The 27,232-nt window shown below is 38.8% G+C and overlaps 1 protein-coding gene across 1 annotated transcript; it reads left to right on the top strand.

Moving 5' to 3' along the window:
* Nucleotides 1-2,654: 2,654 nt before the first annotated feature.
* LOC131677234 (zinc finger and BTB domain-containing protein 17) lies at nucleotides 2,655-24,161 on the top strand. Its single transcript, XM_058956954.1, has 3 exons — nucleotides 2,655-4,174; nucleotides 23,123-23,506; nucleotides 23,567-24,161. The coding sequence occupies exons 1-3, from the start codon at nucleotides 2,730-2,732 to the stop codon at nucleotides 23,601-23,603; spliced, it is 1,866 nt and encodes a 621-aa protein (XP_058812937.1). The 5' UTR covers nucleotides 2,655-2,729; the 3' UTR covers nucleotides 23,604-24,161.
* Nucleotides 24,162-27,232: the final 3,071 nt, after the last annotated feature.

Here is a 27,232-nt window from a genome sequence, read left to right on the forward strand (position 1 = left end):
GAATTTTGTACCGCAACTCACCACTTCATTTGCCGCGTTGCCAAGAACTCAAGAAATAATATACATACCAGTGCTGCCCAAACACACTTTTTGAGTCTCACCATTCTTGCAAAGGTGAAAAAAATATTCAACATTCTTGCATTTTTCAAACTTTAAAAAATCGTTAAAAAATCACGATAGCTCTAAAAAGTCTGATTTTAACGGAAATATTCTTAAAAATGTGTAATCTTTCGATTAAAAATAAGAAAAAAGGGGTTTAGGTCGGACGAGAAAGGTCTATTACTCTCCCGAAATCGTCACTCGCTGTTCATCATGTCAGTTCCGCTGTAAGCCAGTCATGATCTGCGCCGGAATGTCGTTCTGCTTCTCGGACCGTCGACGTTTGGCATGATTCTCGCTATTGCGTTCGTTGCCTTCGCTGATTTGTCGTAGGCGTTGTCGACGTGGTTGTTGAAGCTCAACCGGTCGTCTATTATCACTCCCAATTGCTTCAGTGCACGCTTCGATGCAATCACGTGCCCTCCGACGTCGATCTGCATCCGCTTAACCCGCTTTGCGGTTGCTGACCATCAACACTTCCGTCTTGTGGTGACCGCGTCTATTGCCTCCGGCGCCAAAACCTCCACTTCTTCGAGTGTCTGTCACTACTTTTGGCTTCTGTGGGGTGTAACTCATCCCGCTCTGCTCTGGTTGTTGTTGCTGCTGCGTCTCTTCCCCTGCCATTGCTGAACAACTTCAGCTGGTGCTGGTGCTGGTGCTGGTGACCTCACCAAACCACCTCTGGTAAACGGATTTGCCACGCCTGCTCCGTATGTGTGAGTTTGTTTTTTCTCCAATTTATTGGGTTCCAGCTCCGGGCCGCCTTCTCCACTCGGTCTACAATAGCAGGGGGTAGTTACACGAAAAGGCTGGGTTACCAACTAAATTTACACCTCAAATAATTCTGAATTACTCAAATCGTAGATGAGGCGTTCGAGGAGCGTTTGCTGACCCTGCCAAAAAGCCACAGTTGACTTTGGTCCGGAAAACATTGTTGCTTTGTTTTCATCGTCGCTAGCATTTTTGGTCTGGACGGTCGGTCATCGATTTTTTCGGTGAAAATTGATATACGATATATTTGATTTAATTTTTCACACGGTTGATAATGTATTCTAACTAGTTTGATAGCTGAATTTTCTTTTCTCGTTAAATTAGGGCTAATTTCATCTACACTAAAAGTGCATCAGCCCTGCGGCAACGTACTGAAAGAACATGTCTTCATGTGTCTCCATGGAAAAGCTACGTTATTTCCCGGGACGGGGAAGATTAGAATGTTCCACGAAATGCTAGGAAGGGAGAGGAGGATTCTAAAATTGCCGGCCCACATCCCGTTGAAGTTTGGACGTATTCAGCTAACCTTTTATTCTGTTTCATATCTATTATCAAACGGGTATTTCCCCTAAGTGCATCGTGTTTGGCTGGTTCCGTCAACTCGGTCTGCCACGATACTGATGAAGCAAAGTCGAAATACAAATTCCTTGACCTACTATGTTTCAGCCGAAATTTTTGAATGGAAAGATTAACATTTTCATGAAAAAGTGCAACGACTACGAATCAAATATTAAACTGGAACATTTTTCATTTGAATCAACAAAAAAAAACTATGCGTCATTCAAATAAGTCGAAAATAAAATACCACCATTCCAACTCTTCTCAGACCTCTGCATAATAAAATGGCAGCACGAACTTGCGGAAAAGTTCTCCACACTCACTGCCGCCGGTCTGGTCCAATTCACACCCATGTCAAGTGCGGAAAAGCATTCCAAAAACGCCTCCCACTCCCACGCTCCATCACTTGGTCCAACACACACACACACTCGCACTCACACTCACCCGTCCTGCAGCAGATTCCACCGATTTATCTCCAAAAGCATTTCCATTGCCCCACCATGGTGCACCATGGACCCGCACCTCTGGACAAGGAAATAAAACATTTTCACATACATGAAATCACACATCCCGGTTGCTATACCTACGACAGTCACGGCCTGCTGGCAAATGTGGTTTCCCCGTTCCGCACAATGTAAATCGGAACAAAACACACACTGGCTGGAATCGGGTGTGGTGGGAGGGAAAGCGACACACACAGGCGGTGTCTGCCGGTATCACATTGCTCCAGATTTTGCGACAATTTGTTTCACGATTGCTTGGATCCCTGTCCGCGTGGAGTTCGCTGGATGAATAAACAAAATTGCACTCTTGTATAAACAATGCAAAAGAGGGCGTGACTTGCGGGAAAGTCCTTCACATGGATGTCATCGATGATTGTGCCCAACTACCAGTACGGGAGAATATGGTGGAAGTTTGAGAGAAAGAGTCACGTCTTGTTTCCCTGAAGCTATTTGTTACGTTCCTGCGGATTCTGCTAAACGCGAACAAGGGGCGAGTGATGTAATGTCACTTGTTGCTTCCCGTTGTCTGGTGTGTGAGAGAAATCGTACGCTCTCCGGGATGCACATCCTGCACCTGTTCGTGGGCGGTAACGGTCCTGCGCAGATGGAATGGCAGGACCCATTGGCTGACTGGTACCAGAATCTGCCATCCAGATCTGCGGGACAACGGATTCAACTGCTGGTAGTGGACGGAAGCTTTTCAGTTGTTGCTGAACCGCGAAGGATATCAAACGTGCTAACAATTTGATCGGAACCGTCGGTACTGAGGAGTGACTAAGTGATGTTCTAAATCCAAGGATGAGTTGTTCCATCGTTCTCCAGGATAGCCAGATGATGTTACCGTACAGTGCACAGCAGCAGCAACAGCAGCATCAGTCGGAAGACAGCCAACAACCATCATCGGAAGGAATTCAGTTTCAACAGTTTTTTTACGCCCAGAACCCACTCGGATTACCTTCAACGGCGGGAAACGTATCTAGTGATTATCAAATACCGCTGGACTTGTCACTGCGCCAAGGGAATGTACCAATGACTCCACCGTCGACTCCATCACCCCCGCGGAAGCGAACCAAAACCTTTGACGAGGACGACTGGAAGTTGAAGCTGGTCAGCAGCAGTTTGAGATCGATTAATCAATTCTGTGACACCGTGTGCATCGACGATAAAAAGTACTACGCCAACACTACCCTAACGTCAAACAGTGCACGCTTTCGCTACTTCGACGACTCCGCTCGGCTACCGCCCTTCAAATCTCTGCAGACAACTTCTTCCGACACCGCGACCACAAATACTACACCCTTGACGGAACTTGCGCCGGAACCGGAAGTCGAAGAATTTATCGATATCACCGGTCAGGAAGATTCCGGCGAAGCATCCTGCCGATCACCATCGAATATCGACGTAGAATCGCTAGACCCGGGTGACGAAGACGATGACGACGATGACAGTCAGCAATCGATCAACATCGTCGACAGCGAGAAGGAGAACAGCGACGCCGTACTGGTTGATGGGCAGCGTTACTTTCAGAACGAGAAACTACATCTGCAAGCTATTGAAGGATTCGCTCGACTGTTTGAGCGAAGTTTCGTTGGGTACGACCGCCCTCACTCGAAGGAACGGCTGACGAAAAGCAATTCGCATCGCCCAAAAACGGAGCGACGGCGGATCAAGACTAGGAAACAGCTGGTGGATGAAGATAATACGAGTCCGGTGTCGGGGACGATCATCCGGAAGTTGCAGGATGGGGAAGAGCTGGTGGTTCGCAAGGGTGATATTGATCCGGCATTTAATGTGGTTGAAATAACTGACGAGGCGAAGGAGATTCTGTCGAAGATTGAGAATAAAATCGGATCGTACCTGTGTCAGCTGTGCCGGGCGTTGTACGACGATGCGTTCGGGCTAGCTCAGCACCGGTGCTCGCGGATCGTACACATCGAGTATCGCTGTTCGGAGTGTGATAAGGTGTTCAACTGTCCGGCGAATCTGGCATCGCACAAGCGGTGGCATAAGCCAAGGGGTTCCGGTTCTGGTGGGGGATCAGAGACAATCGGTGCTAGTGATGTTGGGGAAGAGGGTAAAAGGAAAAGTGCAGGAGCGAATCGTTCCGATGGTGTGGACAGAAAGGACGATGAGTGCGTTGAGATTGTGGATACCGATGGTGGCGGTGATCACGGTGGACCGACGGGTTTTCATGTTCCGGAGGAAAGCTACCGGTGCGGTCAGTGCGGGAAGAGCTTCAGAAGGTATGGAGTGTTTTATTTTCATAATGTATGAGTGAAGCGAATTAACGGACTTAGAGACTGACTGATTGAAACAACTGAATCCGGAACTGGTTCGGAATCCTAAATGGATTCCGATTCGATCTTTGAGCCGAAATCGGTTGTTGCTGTTGGAGCTGAATTTATTCAGGATTCCGAACCGGGACTAGTCCAACTGTAGCATAGAGCTTGATTCTCGGAAGGGTTTCATGTCAGCATCACGCACTACAGTTGCAGACGAGACGGGAAATGTCCGCAACTAAAACAGGGCTTAGGGCCGATTGTGACGGGCGCTGTGATTCTGATTGTGATATTGAGTGTTTCGGTTCCGATGTGGGGGTGTAATGACTTCATTATCACGCGGAAACGAGTGTTTATATGTTCGCGGCTTGAGATCGCGTTTTTACATTTATAAGTGCGAAAATGTTCACCCAATCAACGTGTCGTTTTCATGTTTGCGAAATCGTGCGCGCAGATGTGTGTGCTCGAGCGGTTGTATGTTGACGTGTTTAATCAAGTGAGCTTGTGTATGTCGCGTATGCTAGTGTGTATGCAACTTCACGTGTATAAATTCGTTTGTTTAGTCGTGTGGTCATTTGCATATTCGCGTCGGGTTTTGAATGATCGCGATTCTGATGATAAAACTTGTTCTCTAGTGTAAATTAGGGTTAGTTTTTGTTTGAGAATGGCCCAACTTAAGGCATGGACCTAGGCTGCTAAGACTGAGACGTGACCAGAACGCGCTTTTGTATAATCGCACCTCGCGTTTATAAATTCGTAGGAGTTAACACGTTTACTTAATCAAAAGGGCATTCTTATTTTACCGAGCTCGCGGGCGTATGTTTGCGTGGATAGTGGCAATTGCCTACTCTCGTTTGGGATCAGGGTTGTATTACCGCGCAAGACTCGAGCGTTTGTAATTGTATATTAACAGATTTGATAGCGTACACGTGTGTGTCGCGCGTGTGTAACTGTGTAACCGGTTGCATATTCGCATGGGATTTTGAATGTTCGCGCGAACCACGATTTTGAGTATTTTGAGGTTCAGATCTAGAAGGGAATGATTTATCCCATATCACTAAAATATTGTGGCCTGAAACTGCTCATAATCGCGTGGGAGGCAGCCCTCTAAAATTTTGTATGGCGCATATTTTTGCTGAAGTAACAAAGTTATTTAGTCTATTTGAAAAATAATTTGGCTTTTTGCCTTTTCACATTTCTTGCAAAAAATGTATAGGATTTCCTCAAAGTTTGGAAAGTATTTCCCAGGCCCGAAGGGCCGCGTTTAATATACCAATCGACTCATCTCGACAATTGGGACAATGTGTTCACCTGTGTTCAGTATATAAAAATTATTATTTCTAACAAACTCTTGATTGTCAAATTCTGTGCATGAAAGGCGGGGATATTAAACATTTGGTATGTTTATTTCTCGCTTACTTAGTTCGAAAACAGCGAAAAATGAGACCGTTTAATAAAGTTTATTAGTTTACTGGTGTTTTAGGGGAACGTGATTCAATGAATTGGATTTTGTAAATTTACTAAATAATGAATGAACTATTTTTCAAAGATTAATATGTAATGTTTTCCTAAGAAAAGATGTTTGACCTTTGCATTAGGTATCGTGATGAACCGTGAGTTTGATGTTTGATGGTATATGAATAAAGAGATCGCCATATAATCCTCCTAGTAGTGGGGTAACACTTTCATATAGTTCATATTCATATTATACTTGTGGCATCACTGAGAGCTACTGTCTTTTTGAATCTATGTATCTATCTATCGTCTGATGTCCAATTTTTTAGTTCATTACCCATCGTACTTCGGTGGGTGACAGAGCTAATGAAGACTGTCGATTTCTGGTCCCTTGCCCAGTGAACAGAGCTATGACGGGAGTGAACCCGCCATTCGAATTAAACTAATAATTCAATTTTTTAGTTTTTGACTAAAGTTCCAATATCTTATTTAGGACTGGTGGTATCCGATAATAAAAACCCGGGCCTTGGTATCGATCGGGGAAGTTAAATAGATCAAATGTGTCGAAGTGGTCAGCTGCCGTTGTGTGTGATTCTCGCTTTGCAGGCAGGGTACGATCATACCCAGGGATAGCATAAGGGTTAGTGCATTGGGCCGGAGTCTCAAAGGTTGCGAGTTCGAATCTTGCCGCTGGGGGAATTTTTTTTACATGACTGCTTAGTTTCACTCATCATTTTCGATCGTTTTTTCCCCCGTTGGATACCACCAGTCCTAAATAAGGTATTGGCAACCAAAAACCAAAAAATTGAATTATTAATTGACAAACGACTTGGTGGCCAAGCTTTTTGTGGAACGTCTCTGGAAAAATACGATTGTTAACTGCCATTCATTTCAAGTTGAATTTTTGAGATAATTTTTCAATTAAGGGGTTTTTTTTACTCATAAAATGGCAGAAATGCTATTTTTCAAGAAAAATTCCGCCATTTTGTGAGTAGAAAGCTTAATTGAGAAAATATCACGAAAACTCAACAGTTAGGTATTTTTTACATCGAATGTATATGCAAAGTTTGAAATGAATCGGTTAGGTAACGAATGCGGAATGAAATTTGGACAACGCTTCCAGCATTAAAACAAAAATGCAACCGGTTGCAAGGCATCATACTAAACGTCATACTCTAGGCACACTTATTTTAAACATCCAGTGTTAATTTCGACCCGCTAGGAGATACCATGTGAACGAAATGGCAGCGAACGCCCAATCTGGCACCTAGATGTTATGCCAAAAAAAAAGTTTTGGCGCGTTGGATGATTACGACATACTTTTTGTACCAAAGGCTGATAAACCTCCAAATGTTCCAAAATTTCGCCCAAATGAGGATTTCTGGAATAATTTGAAGCAGAGAGTATATGCCAATAATTTTCGACCTAAAACAAACAAACGTGATAATCAAAATTAAGAAAGAAATTAAGAATATGCCAACATCAATTTTTTTGACTCCTTTGCAAAAAGTTCCTGTAAACATCATAAAGCTTCACGATTGGGCTCAATTTTTTCTACATTAAGGCTCAATTTTTTTCTACATTAAGTTAATAAGCTGACAAATGTTTTCATACAGAGAGAACATTTAATAAATGGTTTTCTACAAAAAAATAGCCTTTTGAATGTTGTCCAAATTTTATTCCGCATACGTTACTGTTTGAATGGCAGGTAACACCGCAAATCGTGTTTTTTCCAGAGACGTTCCACGAAATGCTTCGTCACCGAGTCGCTTGTCTAAATTTTTGCATAGAAGCATTACAGAATGTTATTGAAACGGTGCAGTATAATATACAAAAGCTTCGATCAATTTGCTTCACCCAAATTTCTAAAAATATTCGCAAAAAAGTGTTTTTTACGCAAAAACTCTTAAACCTCCCTCATGCATTAACTTTCCAGCTGACTTAAATTTCATGCAGAATCGAATGCTTCAGAGCAGAGGAAACTTAAATTCCTTCATCGAACAAAGCATTCATTTGTTATTATGTGGACAGTTTAAAGGCAGAAGCTAGCATCGTCTACATTTTCGAGCATAAGTAAACTGCGTAATCTATATCTGGTGCACTTTTGCTCAGTAATCCCCCTCAGAGCTAGCATTGTAACAAAATTAATTTGCTTCTGAAACCGACATACCCGAACCTGACTGCGCTGTGTCGGGAGAACGAATGACGAGGGCAACGAACCAAACATTTCATTCATCGCGCCGGGCATGAATTGAATTTCGTTTTCTTGCAAGTTCACGCAGGGATGTCAATTTTTTTAAGCTCTGATTCGTGAACTAGTTCACGATTCCTAGTATCATAGTCACGACTTACAATTCGAGCTCGTGCAATAGTTTAAATCGAAAAATATTATTCATGTATACGTGAACTGATTCATGATTCCTAGCGACTGACCATTCGTGCTCATAAAATGTTTCACAAAACCATGAAATCTTATTCAAGGAAAGGTGAACTGATTCATGATTCCTAGTGTAATAGTCACACCAGGCCATGTGTACCCGTGAAATTGTGCACAAAATAATAAAATATTATTCATTAATTCGTGAACTGGTTCACGATTCGTAGTACATGATTCATGATCTATCTTGAGTGCTTGTAGGGGAACATGGGGAGACTTGACCAAGCGCAAAATTTTATTATTAGCTATGACGTGTTCTATTAGATTTAAAAAAAAAATTCAAAAATGTGTTTATACTTGTTTCGATCCCTTAAAGTAATTTTGAAAGTTTGGAATGAGATATACTTTCCTTACAGAAAATGTTCCGTATTTAATAAATTTGTGTTAAATGATGTAATTTTTTATCAAACTTTGTATGGACATATCTACTCGACTAATAATTACTTTTAAATTACTCATATATCATCTTATTGCTTATGAAATGGTGAAATGGTTTTACATAAATCGGAACATTGTAATAGATATTACTAACATTTGCGCGACATTTCACACAACAACTAATGTTGGGGAGACTTGACCAAGATTTTATGGGGAGACTTTACCAAGTGGAAATAAGCTGAATAAAGATTCAAAATTTCTGATAGTTACTATGCTGTGGTACCTACTGTTAATGTTAAACACGTCACGAAAAATCCCACCTCTAACATCAGTCTATATCTTTTAGTACTAGTAAACAAAGTTAGCAGTAATATGGCTGATTTCGTGACGTGTGAACAAACAATGTAAGCAGTACAGTTAATCCTTAAAAGGAAATGCATAAAAAAAATCGAAATTTATGAAACGCAAGCCTTTTCTATTTTTACTGGTACCTAAGGATCTCGACAATATGTAAACATATGAAGACAGCATGTTTTATGTCTTAATTTATTGTTTTGATTTTACAAAATTCTCTTGGTCAAGTCTCCCCAGGCCTTGGTCAAGTCTCCCCATCTCAGAAAAACTTTTATTACTTTGGAAAAAGTAAAGCAAAAATTCTACAAAAAAATCATGAATTTGCACAATACTGCTGCGCATTAAAATGAGTTTTAAAGGATTGAAAAGGTTTGTAGACATTTCGACACAGATCTTTCATTAGGGCCTAAGTCGCAATGTACTCAAATGGAGAAAACTCAGTTTCAACATTCGGCGATGCTTTTCTAAATGTAGTTTTTATTGTAGGTATAAATTACTTTATGACCATGTTTTTCCGGAAGCATCTTTGGTTAAACCTTACGACAATATAACAAAGAATTTAATTCCTATGTGCTTTTAGTGGGTAGAAACTAAAATAATGCTTACGCCCAATTTGCATCCCAGTCGTGACTTCGCCCTTCAGCAACCACCATTTGCGGAAGGGCTAAACTGTGTACATAATTTTCGGAAGGGCGCGGTAAATGGGCTAAACTGACTCTGTCTTGCTGGGTAGGGCTGGGTAAATGGGCGAGCTTGACAGTATACTTTTTAATAGGGCTCAGCAAATGGGCGCATAGAAACCCAATGCAAATGAAAGGACGCGTGCATCTTTTCTTCAAATTTCATGAAAATATCGAAATATTCGAATGTTTATGTGCAACAACTATCGAGTAGACATGATCATAGTAGATATTGCTTATCATTTATATAATAGAACCGCCGTTTAAAGAATAATTTTGTGAATAATAACCGTACGCCCGGTTCTGTCAAAAAATGTAAGTTTAGCCTTTATATTCCATATGAGAAGAAGGGCCTAAGTCGAAATCTCGAAGAAAATGCATGTTTCGCCGTTTTGTTTTCTTTAACTATAAATCGAACTAAAAACCATTTTAACTAATTTTCACCTCAATCTTGTAGTATTTTTGTCGCATAATGTCATAATAGCGAAAACGCAGTTTGTTTACATTTGCGATTTAAGCCCTAATGAAAGATCTATGTCGATTTACGTAGGTTTAACTGAAAACCCGGTCAAGTGTTCCCATGTTCCCCTACAAACTGAAACTGGGGTGGCATTCCGCATCTCGCTTCGAGTGTCTCGATTCGAAACGTTTTGAAGTCGTTTCGCCGAAAATTGCGGCATTACGTATCGCATTCGACCAAGCGTTCGAGCTTGTTAGATTGTGGTACTAGATTTCGGCTGCCTGTTCCCGGTCAGCGTGGCAAGCAGAAAGTTAGTAAAAGTTGAGCAAAGCGAAATTGATGCTGGCAGAGTTTCTCCGAGCATTTTGCGCGAGAATTCTGGCAACGAATTCGCTCAAATGCAACAAGAAGCGGTTAAACCAACCGAAGCTGCTCTATTTTATCCAGAATCCAGCCAGAAAAGTACGGCCAAGATCTCTGCACGCTTCCTGTCACATCTTTGTCAGATGTTTTGCTCGATTCGTGCTAAATTCTACCAGGTAGGAATTGCCAGGATCTTTGCACAGTTTATGTCCGAGTTATGCCAGGGTTTTGCTCGCGAGCGAAACCGAGTTCGCCCCTAGGATAGGATCCGCCAGCTCTGTCTACTGTTTTTGAACCAATTCTGAACCAGCTCGTGATTGGACGAAAGTGACATTGACAAACGTTCGGCTTGGAAACTAAAAGTACTAAAGGGCTGCTTGGAAGTGTTGTCGTATTGTGATATAAAACGTAAAACAACGTTTGTTTACCGTTTTGTTTTTTTTGGTTTTCTTGAGATTCCGCTTTCTTTCCATAACGTCCGTCTGTAATTATGAAGTGAAAGGCATTTTCTGGCAGACGAATTCAAACATATTATCTCTCTTTTCGAAGTCTAACCGAGTAACTGACTATTTAGCCTAAGTATGAAAATTATTTCAACGTCATGTCTTTGTTCCAGCGCCGAGTAAATTGGGAGTATTGTCTATCGCGAGATAATATAGCATTTCGTCGAGTTGTTGCTATATGGGATACACACGAGTGCGGTCGAAACAAAAACAAACGTCAAAATGTTTTCTCACTCGCACTGATGCAAACTAGATGGGCGCGTAATTCAACGCACGGCCCTGTGGCGCATGGCTGAAAAGTCGCAATGTGGATTTAAGAAAAGATTCGCAATACTTTGGGGCAAATCGTGAGAGTTATCCTGGAAATCGCTTGTTGTTCTTCTTTTAGTATTATCGATACAGTTGAATTTTACAGTTTTTAACTGCATCAATCATCGGTGGAAATAGGAGCGTGTTATTTTCTACTGCTGTTTTCTCCGAAAAAATCACATGAAGTACTGGAACAAACCTAAACACCTATACAAACTAAACAAAAAAGTAGTTTTAGAATATTTAAACCAAATGCGAACAGAGAAGATTGATCTTGTGAATGAGGTTGCTCGACTCAGAAAGCAACTTACAAAAATTAAGAGCATGGAAATATTTTTCGTAATGACCAACAACAAATCTCGACAAACATATGATTACGGCCTAAAAGCCAACTGTCAAAATCCACTTTGAATGGAAATTCCGGACAAACCGTTACACGCCAATCACAGATGTTGGTAGTAAATGAAAGAGAAAAGTTTTATCTTTCATAAACTGTTGTGAACTGTGTTCGACTAGTAACGGTTTGTCTAGAATTTCCATTCAAAGTGGATTTTGACAGTTGGCTTTTAGGCCGTAATCATATGTTTGTCGAGAAATATATATTATTTTGCTTTGCTGTATTCCGATGGAAGACCCGTAATGATCATTTAAATGCGGATATAAAGACTAAATCATTGATTTTTCCCGGAGCGTGAAATTGATACATAATATAGAATATTTCAATCAGAACAATTTAAGTTTTGGACACGACTGTAACAAAACAAATATTTTGGCAACATTGGTCGAGTGGGGGTATGTCGTTTTCAGCAGGGATTAGCAAAATATAAGAAGAAGCCAGCTGGCGGATCCTATCCTAGGTTCGCCCTAGCTCAACTAACCCGACAGGATACGCGCAGAAATCCGACAGGGCTGCCAAACCAAGACTTGTGTGGTTTTTGTTTGAGGCGAAACCTAGGATAGGATCCGCCAGCTGGCTTCTTCTTATATTTTGCTAATCCCTGCTGAAAACGACATACCCCCACTCGACCAATGTTGCCAAAATATTTGTTTTGTTACAGTCGTGTCCAAAACTTAAATTGTTCTGATTGAAATATTCTATATTATGTATCAATTTCACGCTCCGGGAAAAATCAATGATTTAGTCTTTATATCCGCATTTAAATGATCATTACGGGTCTTCCATCGGAATACAGCAAAGCAAAATAATATATATTTCTCGACAAACATATGATTACGGCCTAAAAGCCAACTGTCAAAATCCACTTTGAATGGAAATTCTAGACAAACCGTTACTAGTCGAACACAGTTCACAACAGTTTATGAAAGATAAAACTTTTCTCTTTCATTTACTACCAACATCTGTGATTGGCGTGTAACGGTTTGTCCGGAATTTCCATTCAAAGTGGATTTTGACAGTTGGCTTTTAGGCCGTAATCATATGTTTGTCGAGATTTGTTGTTGGTCATTACGAAAAATATTTCCATGCTCTTAATTTTTGTAAGTTGCTTTCTGAGTCGAGCAACCTCATTCACAAGATCAATCTTCTCTGTTCGCATTTGGTTTAAATATTCTAAAACTACTTTTTTGTTTAGTTTGTATAGGTGTTTAGGTTTGTTCCAGTACTTCATGTGATTTTTTCGGAGAAAACAGCAGTAGAAAATAACACGCTCCTATTTCCACCGATGATTGATGCAGTTAAAAACTGTAAAATTCAACTGTATCGATAATACTAAAAGAAGAACAACAAGCGATTTCCAGGATAACTCTCACGATTTGCCCCAAAGTATTGCGAATCTTTTCTTAAATCCACATTGCGACTTTTCAGCCATGCGCCACAGGGCCGTGCGTTGAATTACGCGCCCATCTAGTTTGCATCAGTGCGAGTGAGAAAACATTTTGACGTTTGTTTTTGTTTCGACCGCACTCGTGTGTATCCCATATAGCAACAACTCGACGAAATGCTATATTATTATATTATTATATTATTAGACAATACTCCCAATTTACTCGGCGCTGGAACAAAGACATGACGTTGAAATAATTTTCATACTTAGGCTAAATAGTCAGTTACTCGGTTAGACTTCGAAAAGAGAGATAATATGTTTGAATTCGTCTGCCAGAAAATGCCTTTCACTTCATAATTACAGACGGACGTTATGGAAAGAAAGCGGAATCTCAAGAAAACCAAAAAAAACAAAACGGTAAACAAACGTTGTTTTACGTTTTATATCACAATACGACAACACTTCCAAGCAGCCCTTTAGTACTTTTAGTTTCCAAGCCGAACGTTTGTCAATGTCACTTTCGTCCAATCACGAGCTGGTTCAGAATTGGTTCAAAAACAGTAGACAGAGCTGGCGGATCCTATCCTAGGGCGAAACTGAGTCAGTTCCTAACCCCAACTGCTGTCAAAATGTATGAACTGACAGCGGTTGGGGTTAGAACCTGACTCAGTTTCAGGTTCAAGCGAAATCGCCATTACAGAAATCTAGCAGAACGGTCTCTGGCAGAAAATTTGCTCACTGGGTTCGAGCGCAACTGTCAAATCAGAGTATACACTGAGAAAATATATTTTTAATTCTTCAACGAATAAGTTTCATAAAACCAACCTTGGTAAAATATAGTAATTGCTCACATTTATTTAGTTTTTATTTAAATTAGTTGCTTGTTATCGGAATATGTGTGGATAAGATTCGCAAATATAATATTTTTTTCTAGTACTCAAAAGGGGTGAGCACTTTAAAATAAAATCGATGTTGTCAAACAGCGATCCAAAAAGATCCGATGTGATATAATATGTAGAAGCACGATTTTTTCCTTTAATGTACGAAAAATAAATTTGCTCATTTCAAAAATATTCATACTTTATAAAACAATATATAAAAGAACGAATCATTTCGTTTCATTCACGAAAAATAGTTTAGACATCGATGATAACTTTCATCCACCGTACGGGTTAATCAACGTCAGATTTACAACTAAAATTTTCGTTCATTCCAATTTTTTTCTTGCATTCTTTAGCTAAAAATATTTGACAGGTATTTTTGTTATGGCTAAACATAACATTTACTTCAATTTGTGAGCTTTCAACTTTTGAAATTTAAAAAATTGAACATTTTTCCATCGCTGATAGCTCGGAAAGTATTCGATGCATGGAAAAAATATTAAATGTAAAAAGTTGCATTTTCGCATGAGCTTGCCGGAAAAATGTATGATTTTTGACAACTTCTGTATTCCGCAATTATGATAAATAAAACTTGAATTGTTTAAAAGTTGAATCATTTTTTTGCTTATTTATTCTTTTAATAATAAAAATCATGTTAAAAATATTGCGTAAAAATTTTGCAGTGGATCTCAAAATGTTTTGCGAGATATTACAATTATAACATTAAAAAGAGCTATTTTACATTTAACGCCATGTTATGGGCCAGCTTAAATTGAAATATCTCGTATAGTAATAATGTTCTGAATATAATTAGAAATGTTTTCATAGAATAAAAAACTTTTCAGGCTTTTTTTTAATTTGTTAGAAACAACAAACATTTCATAACATAATTAACAAAAAAAATAGATTTTTGTGGGTGAGTTCATTCGAAAACACACTTTTTATTATTTAATATATTTTTCCGTACAACGAAGAGTTTCTGAGTCATCAGTGGTTGAAAAATGGTCCAATTCAAAATAAGCATAAGCATAAGCATAAGAGATCGCCCGTAGTTGCTACTCCGTTATTGACCAGAACCAAATTAGGTTGCAAAATGTTCATTGGAACAACATGTTTGGGAATAACATGATGAGCCACATTGTACAATCTATTCTGATCCCTGCATGCTGATCAATATCGACGCCGGCCACGTCCGAATGCAGATCTTCTGGGAAAGGAAGGAATGTTAGTCCGATACATGTTGCTACTAGAGACCGAGGAATCCTCTGCATCTCCACATGTATCACGGGAAGGGGAGAGTTGTTAGTAAGTGTGCCAATAACGTTATCATGTAATAATTGCTCAGGGCAGCCGGCTGCCGAGAATTTGGGAAATTTATCATTTGTTGTATTAATACGATTAGCAAAATAAGCAACTTGAACTCCGGAAAGCTGGCTATAAGGAGCACTGCTTATATTTCTTAATAATATTCAATCACGCGACGAATTTTTTCGTGGTTTCTATCGTGTCGGTGCTGATTTTACCCGGCGATCGTTTGAATAAAATGAGGAATCTTATACAGAAGGTTCATCAGACTATTTCATAGGTGTCGCGAAGTTGGTGTTCTAGGATTCGCTCCATGCAAGCGATTCGACCTGTACATAGTTTATTAGGTAGTAGTTTAGTAAGTTTTCGAGAACACGATCGCTCGAAAAAGAAGATCTTGTTTAGTTTTTGGTTCTTTTTAAACTCTGGGTAGCCGGCTACCGAGAGTATCCTGTTTTCTAAACAAAAGCAATTTCAATTCCACACAGCCGATCGTGGGAGTATTGCCTAGAAAAACTAATCTTATCTGCATAATAGGGTAATATAATATATATAGGGTGTTTGGTTCATGGTTAAGAATCTCCCGGAGGGGGAGTGATAGACTGTCATATTTGGAGAAAAAAATTGTTCTACACATACCATCAAATCTCAACCGTTACAGAGTTATTGAACTTTTTGTGTAAAAAACTTATTTGTCTTAAAATACCTCTAACTTTAAAAGTGTACTTTGTATTTTAAATGTTTTAGTTCCATTCGAAAGGTGAGAAAATTTCGCATTGAGTGATGCCCTCATATGTTTCAGCTAATGAGTTTAAGTAGCCTTTTCAAAGTAATTTATTGAAAATTAAACAATTTCAAACGATTTTTCGTTCATTTCTTGAAAATCCTAATAGTTAACCTCATCATATAAATAATTCAGATTGTTAGTCTTGATGAGCTGCTTAATTTGTTCTTTGACATGATACACTTACCTTTCCTTATTTTCATGATTTTGGGTTATTCAACTTGGATATTTTTATCTCATTTTCACTAGTACCAGCTCTAATTGAAAAATTACGGCACTTTTTGTACTTTTTTTCTTTTTATTCAAAAGCCAGGAAAATTTTACAGTGAAAAATGTATTAATACCTTTCAGTTAAGTGAATTTAGTATTCTTTTAAAAGTAAATTAGTTTAAAGTTAGTGCTATTATTAGCATTTTCGTTAATTTTCTTAAAATAGTAAATAATAAATATCACCATTATTATCATGGAAATAATGCATCTCAGCAAGTTCTACAGTTCTTTCTTTGACTCCATTCAATTATCTCTTTTGGTTTCGACGCAAAATCGTTTATATCACATCGTTTCATATGCAAAAATAACGATTTCGAACCCACTACATTTGTGGCGAGCTCATGCTGTGTTAACTATTTAATAGCAGCAAAATGAAAAGAGATATAGACAAAGTGTCAAATAAAAAGTTATAGAGAACATTAAGGGGCATCAAATGAACAATAGTAACGATAAATTTTATTGATTAATAATAAGAATAATTAAAAAACTCTCAAAAAAAACACCAATTTTGAGTTATTTCGTTAGTAAAAAATCATTTAGTGCACTTAACTGAAATATATTTGTACATACACTGATAGGACATTTTCACAGCTTTCCAATGAAATCTTGTAAATAACGATATAAAGCATATTTTTTAGATTAGAGTCTTTTAAGCACTTGCAAGTCGGTTACAGGAAAAGTATAGTAATGAAATTACAAAGAAATGAGAAGAGATAGAAATATGACGTCCAAGAACAAACTATGAATCGTCCTAAAACCCAACTTTTGGATAATGGATATTGCTATAATCATACTTCATTATTTCGAGAAAATTAGCAAAAATCTCCTCAAAAACACTAACTTTTAACTACTTTACAGCTAAAAGGTAATTAAAACTAATCACTTAAAAGATATGAGAACACCATTCAATAGGAAATTTTCTCACCTTTCGAATGGAATTGAAATATTTAAAATACAAAGTATACTTTTAAAGTTGGAGGTATTTTAAGACAAATAAGTTTTTTACACAAAAAGTTCTTAACCATGAACCAAACACCCTGTATATATATATATATATATATATATATATATATATATATATATATATATATATATATATATATATATATATATATATATATATATATATATATATATATATATATATATATATATATATATATATATATATATATATATATATATATATATATATATATATATATATATATATATATATATATATATATATATATATATATATATATATATATATATATATATATATATATATATATATATATATATATATATATATCCGGCTGTTTAAGGTTAAGCACAGGGTTACCATATTCACAGATTTTTCTGTAATGTCACAGATTTTTTTCACAATTTTTTACCACAGATTCTTTTTTACAGATTTTTTGCATTTTGATTAAAATTTCACATATTTTCATAGATTTTTAGTAATATTGCGTTTTTTCACAGATTTTTTGGAAATTTATCACAGATTTTTTTCCTGTTTTCAATGTGGCATCCCTGCCCAAACATCGAAATTCGTAGTTGGTAGTGTCTCTTATTCGGACCACAGTCGCATGATGTAATTTTTTATCTGCAGAATGCGTTATTCACAATTATAATTAGATTAAATAACATATATGTAATACAACTAAATTGACACATCAAAAATAATAGCTTAAAACAACACAACTTTGAAGCTGCTTTTGTGTGAGCTTCAAAATTTTTGGAAAATAATCATAGCGAGCAAACTGCCATTTTCAATAAAAATGGCTAATGTATTAAAATTTTTGTTTTCCGGGCTTTTTCAGGAAACTGATAGCTTCCAAAAGCAACATTTTTTTTTCAGCGTTTGATGACGTAAAAATCAAAATACTAGTTCGTTGAAATAGCCATTTTTAGTTGAAATAGTCAAGACAAAAATTCGTTTTTCCGTGTACTTGTTAGTTAATTATTTTGTTAAAGATATAGCACACAACTAGAGGTAGGGAGAACACAATCAAAATGAAGATTATAAAAATTAGTGCTTTCAGAAATTGTTGATGGCATAATTTTTAATCGGTTGATGCATTCAAATTTGTTAGTAATACAATTTGATTCATAGTTTTTTTCTATAGAAGATAACATTATGATTTTTCACGCATTTAATACAAATGACGATATAACACCTAGCTCTATTTAAATCTGTTGGTGTATAATTATGGCACTGAATTCAAGGCTACATTGTTGAAATATTGAAAATAAATGAGGTATAGCCGGGAACAAATGCATCAATTAGAATATAAAATTGTTAAAATCACCGCGTTGAAATCAAAGATGATTAGGATTCTATACATCTATCAAATAGCGATTAGACAAATCAAGATGTCTTCACTTTGCTTCATCGATTTGTTTTAATACTTTTTGTTATTCCTTGGTGTAGGATAATTTATTATCAATATTTAGTATTACTTTTTACAAAAATAGTATGTACCTGATGCTGAAAATAGATATATTTAACATAAAGTAGCTCAAAGTACGTGGGACCTTTATACACATTTTGGAAATTTTATATCCTTTAAGTATTCCGATTGTTAACTAATTAAAAGAATGGCATGAAATAAATACACATATCATAATCTCGAACGACAGTCGACAGCAATAAAACTATCGAGAAAATACGTTCGACTCGAGTCGCTTTCGAGGTCGATTGTTTTGGTTCCATAATGCCAACACTTCTCGATAATCTAGTACTTCTTCGAGCGAACTCGAGCGAAAATTTATTTTCGAGCTCGGTTCGAAATACATAATGCGAAACAAGGTCGAGTCGGTAGAATTTTGATCGAATCGAGATGCGTAATGCCACCTCTGTTTCCGAGATGTACAAGCATGCATGATCATAACACTCGATTTATGCTGAAAATTAAGTCTACTGGCACGAATGGTCCGTCATGACTAATTCGCTAGGAATCATTAACCAGTTCACTTATACATGAACAATATTTTCCGATTTTATAACCTATTTCACGAGCACGAATGGTCGTTCGTGATTATTATACTAGAAATCATGAACTAGTTCACGAATACATGACAATTATTTCATGATTTTGTGAAATATTTCACGAACACAAGTGGTGTATTGTGACTAATATACTAAGAATATTTAACCAATTCAATATTTTATGATTTTGTAAACTTTTCCACGAGCACGAATGGTGAGTCGTGCCTGATGAGGATGATATAACACGGCGCGTCACTTCCTGCCATTGCAGGTGGTCGTACCAACGTCTTGGTCGGGCAGGAAGAATCTTACAGAGTATTATCGGAAACAGAGGTCATTGGGATCACTTCCCGATTTTATTAACTATCTTCCCAGGATAGAAATTTATTTGACGAACCCTGGTTGCATGCGGAATAATCGAACGTTCTTTTGAAGGAAAAGCTATATCTACAAAAGTAACCAGTCTGTTATTTTGTTTACTAGTTTTGGGCACGGGTGTCAAAATAAAAATTGTCTTCGAGATAAATCGTTCAGCTCACACTTTTGTGGGGGTATGAGATGGGACCATCATTATCATCAAAGTTTTAGCGTAGTAATTATGACTAACGATTCTATTAACATTTTGACATTAGAGCTACTAATTATGATTTGTTACATTCAGCTTTTTTTCCAGTGTATGCAGACACACTGGAGAATAAACTCACAACAAGAGAAGAATTGTGACAAGTGGAACTTGATAAAGTGAGTCGCTAATTATTGTGACACTTTAGATGGATTGGTAAATCGGCTACAGTTATCGAAATTAAACCATAGTCTTACAATATTTCAGTATTTATATCATATTACATATGTCGATTAAATTTTAGGATGAGTTTGAGTAAAACGTTCGACATTTTTGATAGACGCCTTCAAGTAGAGCTTATACAGTCGTTTCCGTTACGTTTTCTTTGTTCTTATTCACTTTCTTATTCTATTTTTCGTCCTTCCCCTCTCTTGTTAGGCTTCCAAAGTTCGCGCTTCATCACTGCCCAATAAGTTTCGATCAGACGGAAATCAAAACATCAATATTGGCAAGACGCCAAACGATTTTTGATCATTCTGTTTCAAAGACGGCAAAAATTTTGCAAACCCCACAGTTCATAGTGCCTTTGATCACGAATGGTTCACTATGATTACCACAAGCACATATGGCTTGCCAAATAAGGTACTTCGAAGCGAATTTCGACAGTCATCCATAGAAAACTTATCCTTATGCTGGAACCTTTTAAGGACCTTTGAGACTATTGAATGATGTATATCTACTAGTTTTCTCAAGGCGTGATGCGACAACCGAGGATTTTGTATGTGAGTGCACAAAGTCCTTTTCCGAACGGTTTGCTGATTTTGTTTTATTTCGACCGGAATCTGACTGACAACTGTACAACTTAGCGTATGTAAACAATGCACTCTAAAGAGAAGCTAAACAAAATTTGGTTCCTTTCGATCAAGTATGAAAAAAGCAGCCCGGGGACAACTTGACAGCTCCCATATATTGAACTCATAAGCAAATTTTGTGGTGATTTGGTGATGTCATGGCGGCTCGAATGGAGCAAAATTTGAAAAAAGCGCATCCCATTTACTATTTTCCATATCTAAAAAATAATCAATTTAAGCATTTCTTTCATCAAATTTATTTCGCTGTTCACATTAGAAACTGCCCTCATTCCCCCATACTTAAACAGAAACATAGATTCCATTTGGAATTTAAAAAATCCGAAAGAAAATAAATCGATTTTCGGAAATACAAGAAGATGACTTTCAAAATCAAGCCACTACCACTTATATTGGAATTTCCGAAAATCTTCCGAAACTAATCAACATCTCCTAAGGCATCCTCCGGTAGAGCCGAGGAAAATGCCAGAATAATTCTGAAGGGATCCATACCAAAACCATCGCAACATCTTCCGGACAGAATTATTGCAAAAGTCGAACAAAACTCTGGCCGAACAAAATTGTACATTCCTGGCAGCATTCTTGCTGAAACCGAGCACTACTGGTTTGATGCCAGAATTCTGATAAAAGCACACAAATTTTATTCAAAACCAATTTTGCTAAATGTGTAGAAAATCCTACATATATTGTTTATTCTCCCAATCAAAATGCTAGAATTCTTGACGTTCTTAATGAACTTGAAACAAGATGTCGCAGGTTCACGAATTGTTAAGCTTGGTGATTTACTTTCATTGGCCAAAAAGTTTTTCATTTATATTTCATTTATAACACCAATGATTTACCGATTACAAACTTCACACAACAAGAAAACCAAAACATTTTTAGGAAGGAAGAGAGCCGGTGCTAAAAACAACACCTTCCAACTAAATCTATAATAAGATTTATGTAACTTTGCTGACGGTTTCCAATCAGGGATAAATTTATTCTCTAATAATATTTTTCTTTATCCACATTTTGGAATACGCTTTTTCTAAATGTTGTTCTAGCCGCATTGACGGCGTTCATAACACACGTAACGAAACACGCTTTTCTCTTGAAACTTTTTCGTGTCGTTGTTCGTGGTAGTCGTACAGAAAAGGCATACTAGCGCCACCATCAAATCGGTGGTACATATATGAAACAAGCACTATCTGTCAAGTTGTCCCCGGGCTGGAAAAAAGTTACACAAGTTTAAAATTGTCACCATAATTAGCGACTTACCCTTTATCATATCGTGTATTTATTCCCAATTCACGAAATCGATTCGCTATGCATGTTTACTCATGAAATTGCATTTTATCGAAGACTGCATAACAAGAAGACTGGCAACTCTGTCCAGAATCCGGTGACAGTAACAGCAACGCCACTTGCGGGTAAAGGTGGTACTTTCCATAGTGATGCACACACAGAAACATTTTTACATTAAGCTTCCTACCTTCTTCCAATAGAGGCGCTGTAACCTCTGTCGCTTCTCGTTTGTATGGGGGAAGGAAAGAGATATCAGTCTTCTTAATATGTAGTCTTCGATTTTATAAAGGATGTACACTCAGGTTTTTTTTACGCGGGGGATACGAGCCGCGTAAATGAAAACCGCGTAAATGAAAACCGCGTAAATTTCAAAATCCGCGTAAATGAAAACCGCGTAAATTTCAAAATCCGCGTAAATGAAAACCGCGTAAATTTCAAAATCCGCGTAAATGAAAACCGCGTAAATTTCAAAATCCGCGTAAATGAAAACCGCGTAAATTTCAAAATCCGCGTAAATGAAGACCACTTAAATTTAAGAATCCGCGATAAAGGGAACCTCATTGATGGATACCGCGTAAATTCCAAAATCCGCGTAAATGAAAACCGCGTAAATTTCAAAAACCGCGTAAATGAAAACCGCGTAAATTTCAAAATCCGCGTAAATGAAAACCGCGTAAATTTCAAAATCCGCGTAAATGAAAACCGCGTAAATTTCAAAATCCGCGTAAAAAAAACCGCGTAAAAAAATACCGCGCAAAAAAAAACCGCGTAAAAAAAAACTTGAGTGTACTTAACTTTCTATCGAGTAATTTAGTAAAGTTACGTTTTTGGCACTTTTTCCCACTTCGCCGAGTTTTGAACCGTCAACTTCGTATCACCAATAGGAAAAAGAGATGTGACTAACCGAGATATCTGACGTTCAAAATGCGCACAGTGAGATTTTGCATTTTTACATTAATGCCCCCCACATAATCCCAGAATTCGTTTGTTTGCCTCCAAATTTTCCGTGTTAACGGTTTATTTTCTTCCAAATTCAAATGTCAAAACGACTCAGTACTAACACAGCCGAATAAGACTATAGGTGGAAGACAGTTTCAGAGGAAACGTTTTTCTCCAAACAATCGAAAATATCCATTTAGAAATTAATTCAAAATCATAAGACAGCTATTAAACTTTTTTAATGAAGAGGTTCCGTTTAATTTTAGTTAGTTATTTTTAGGCATGTCTGACAAAACTTTCTTCAATTTCCTCTAGACAAAGCTACCTGAAAAAACACCTCCAGTCTCACCAAATTCCCGCGATGGACGTCCCGGGAAGACCGAATGGAACCACTTCCGGTATGCTAAATGCTACGACACTGGCCCACCAGAATGCAGTAGCCGCGGCGGCACTTTTCTGTGGTCAATCACAGGCACACGGCTCGGCCGGTGTAACATTCCCACGAAGTACGGGCACCGTCGGAGGTTTGTTTCCGTTCGCCGCCTACGGCGGGAACCAGTTTTCGAAGGACGTCGGCAACTATTCCGAGTTCGAGAAAAGACGCTGGCAATCACTCAGCGAGTTGTACCTCCAGCAGAGGGAGCGACTATCCGCCTTTCAGTACGTTCGACATCACCAATATGAGGATTATCTGAAGAGGTTTGTTGGACGGTTTGAGTTAATGTTTCCTTCTGATTCTAACATATTGTCTTGGAACAGCTTTCAGCCCTTCCAGTTCGGACGGGACAAAACCTGACAGAACGTGCTGCGGCCGGTACCGCGGCTGGCAGCACCGGCCAACCTGTGGCCGCACGGGCAACCCTCCTCCACAACTACCCTGAGCTTATCCACGTCGACGGTAGCTGTTACTCCATCAGACGAAGCACTTCGACCGTCACAGCCTACTATGAACGCAGACGCATCGTTTCATCACCTGCCGTCGGCGACCAGCACGTCACAGCCTCAACCGGCAACGGCTGCAGCTCGAATCATAGAACATGTCCACCAGAGTTACCAGAGCTTAAATTAAATTCATTCGGGACGGAAATTACGGGAGTGTTAATTGAAACAGATAAAATTTCGCGGAACGCCTCAAATGTCAAAAATTAAGTACGATAAATTCGCGTGTTTAGTGCCGTTTACTCCCGGTAGTCGACGCATCAATCGTATTAAGTGTGATCGGTTATAGAAATTTCCCTTAGGACTGTTATCGAAATCGAATCTCCGGAAGAATGTTAGCGTAAAAAATATCAATCTATCCCCCCAACGGAAGGAATCATATAACATCAATAAACAGGCTTTTGATAGCGCATTATAGTAGCAAATAATAATAATCAGTTTACGACCGGCTTGTGTTTTACTTCTTCGGACAATGTTCCCCCTCTGCTACTGCTTGTATGTTGCCGAAAGAAGGGCGAACAGCCAGCCTAGCTGTCAACAGGTAGGTGAACCTAACCTAATCGCGTCTTCTTCCTCTTGTGGTGGGGTGTCGAAAGGAAAGCCGAACCGATGGACGGTGTGGGGTGCTCAATTTCCGGAGCTAGTCTCCTGCCCGGAGGGAAATTGGAAAAACAAACAGAATTTACAAGGCTGATAGAAAGCGCGATGTGATTGTTTTTTCTTCTTCTAAGGAGTAAGTATAGTAGCCGGAACTGACCGCATGTGGCGTGATTTTCTGTTGTCTGTTTGATTTGTCGTCTTTGTGCTAACAAAGGACACTCACTGAAAAGTGAGTCCAGGGAAATCTATCAAATATGCAATAATGACGACTGGACGGATGGATGGACTGCTTCTTCGCAGAACTGGGAAATGGACTGCGGTTTACTTGTCAGCTCTGGGAGTGACATATTTCTGGGCAATGTTAAACTTTATGGAGTGGGGCCAGGTTCGTCGAACTTATACCGGGTCGGTCTGGAATAAACGGTTAGGTTCGCGACTCATGCCAATGTTATCAAAGTTTCTTTTCCACTTTTTTCAATCAAGTAAGTGGAATCATTTTAATGATTGAATTTACAAATTGAATGTATTTCATTTTCCTGTTCTGTTAAATATTTAATTTTTTTGTTGTATCATCTTCTTTTCCATTAAATCCACTTCGGCTAACATCCCTCAATAACTTCCTTAGAAATACCTTTATCTCGCACGTAGTTCACTCGCATTTTGGCTGTTCGGCTATCTATGGGAGCTGTCCATCAATGTCAGCTTCTTTCTCCGAACAGCCTAGATAAGCCGTGTAGTGTCGGTAGTGGTTGTTTCAACCGGCTAAGAATTACACTACGGACTACCTGTTCCGGTGGTAACACCAAACAGGGAACCTCGATTCCATAGTGTCATGCGACCCGTGCTATGGGTAAAATTGTTGAGGGGGTTTAAAATATTCTCAATGGCGAACGGAGCCTGGGAAGAGCCGGGCGAACTCCCCAGTAACTGGCTGTGGTCCACTAGGAGGTTGATAACTCTATTATCTTTCTCCGGACAAAACCAGCCTAGAGGCCGCGTGGCATCCGGCGGGTTGAAGTATGTCAGTTATGGAAATAACTGTCAAATTCATTCCCAAAGGTGGCCGCGTCACTTATGAGGAGGCAAAGAGCTTTAGACCGATCAGTCTGACCTCCTTCCTTCTCAAATAAGTGGAACGTTTAATCGACCACTACATTTGGGATGGTAGCTTGGGCGAGCACCCGCTGCATGCAATGCAACATGCATATCAGCGGGGGAAGTCTACTACCACCCTGTTACACAATGTTGTCTACAACATTGAAAAAGCTTTTTCACAAAAGCAATCGAGTTTAGGAGTTTTTCTCGATATTGAAGGTGCTTTTGACAACGTGTCTTTCGAATCCATTTTGGAAGCAGCACGAGATCATGGAGTACCTTCATATATCACGAACTGGATACACGCAATGCTTAGCAACCGACATCTGTGCTCATCGGTAAGACAAGTAGAGATGAGGAAACTGAGTGTCTGCGGATGTCCTCAAGGTGGTGTGCTGTCACCACTTCTATGGAACCTTGTCGCCGATAGCTTGTTGAGAAAACTAAATGAGCTTGGGTTTCCGACGTATGGTTTCGCCGATGATTGTCATATGGTGATCACCGGTATTTGCATTGGCACACTTTTTGATTTGATGCAACAAGCCTGATGTGTTGTTGAGCGGTGGTGTCTTCATGTTGGACCATCAGTTAATCCAAATAAAACCTCAATGGTGCTTTTCACGCAACGAAGGATTACAACCGGAGCTCGTCCATTGCAGTTTTTTTGACTCTGAAATTATTGTCGAAGATCAAGTTAAGTACGTTGGGGTAATTCTCGACTCAAAACTTAATTGGACAGCTCACATCGATTTCAGGATCAAGAAAGCTTGCATGGCCTTTGGCCAATGTAGACGGGCTTTCGGCAAATCTTGGGGACTCAAACCCAAGTACATTCAGTGGATCCACACAACAATTGTTAGACCAATACTGGCATACGGGTGCCTTGTTTGGTGGCAGAAGGAAGAAGTCATGACAATCCAATCAAAGTTAAACCATCTTCAGAGAATGGTCTTGATAGCGATGACTGGTGCGTTGTCGACAACACCTACTGCTGCTATCGAGGCACTCTTGAACATAAAACCACTACATGTGTTTCTGAAACAAGAAGCACTTTCTTGTGCATACCGTCTTAGGGTTACTGGGCTCTGGAACAGTAACCCAATAGATCGTGCAACTAGCCACACAAGACTGTGGCCCCAAATGGTTACTTGGGATGAATACACACTTGCTCCCAGTGACCTTACACTCACATGTAGTTTTCCTTCTAAAACTTTCAATGTGAGAATTCCTCTTCGTGAGGAATGGCTGTCTGGCTGGATGGAGCGACAACTTGAAGAATACGTAGTTCGTTATACGGACGGTTCTTTGTTGGAGGGCCGAGCCGGTGCTGGTGTCTATTGTCATGAGATGAGATTAAACCAATCTCATTCGCTTGGTAGATACTGTACCGTATTCTAAGCAGAAATCTTTGCGATTCTGTGTGGCGTACAATCCGCACTTCAACAGGGAATTTGCGGTAAAAGAATCTATTTTTGCTCTGACAGTCAGGCTGCCCTGAAAGCACTTAGTTCGGCAGATTCGAGATCGAAATTAGTAATCGCATGTCGAACTCAAATCGAAGAACTTAGCATTTCAAATGCTATCTACCTTCTAAGGGTACCCGGTCATTCCGGTATTACTGGAAATGAATGGGCGGACGAATTGGCTAGAGCTGGCGCTGCGACTGATTTCGTTGGTCCAGAACCAGTTCTACCACTGTGAATAAGTTGGATAAAGCACAAGATTTGCTCTTGGGCTGCATTCGAACATGCCAACCATTGGCGTAGCTTGCAAACTTGCGTTCAAACAAAG

This window comes from Topomyia yanbarensis, chromosome 1, assembly GCF_030247195.1.
Source record: "Topomyia yanbarensis strain Yona2022 chromosome 1, ASM3024719v1, whole genome shotgun sequence".
Taxonomy (NCBI): domain Eukaryota; kingdom Metazoa; phylum Arthropoda; class Insecta; order Diptera; family Culicidae; genus Topomyia; species Topomyia yanbarensis.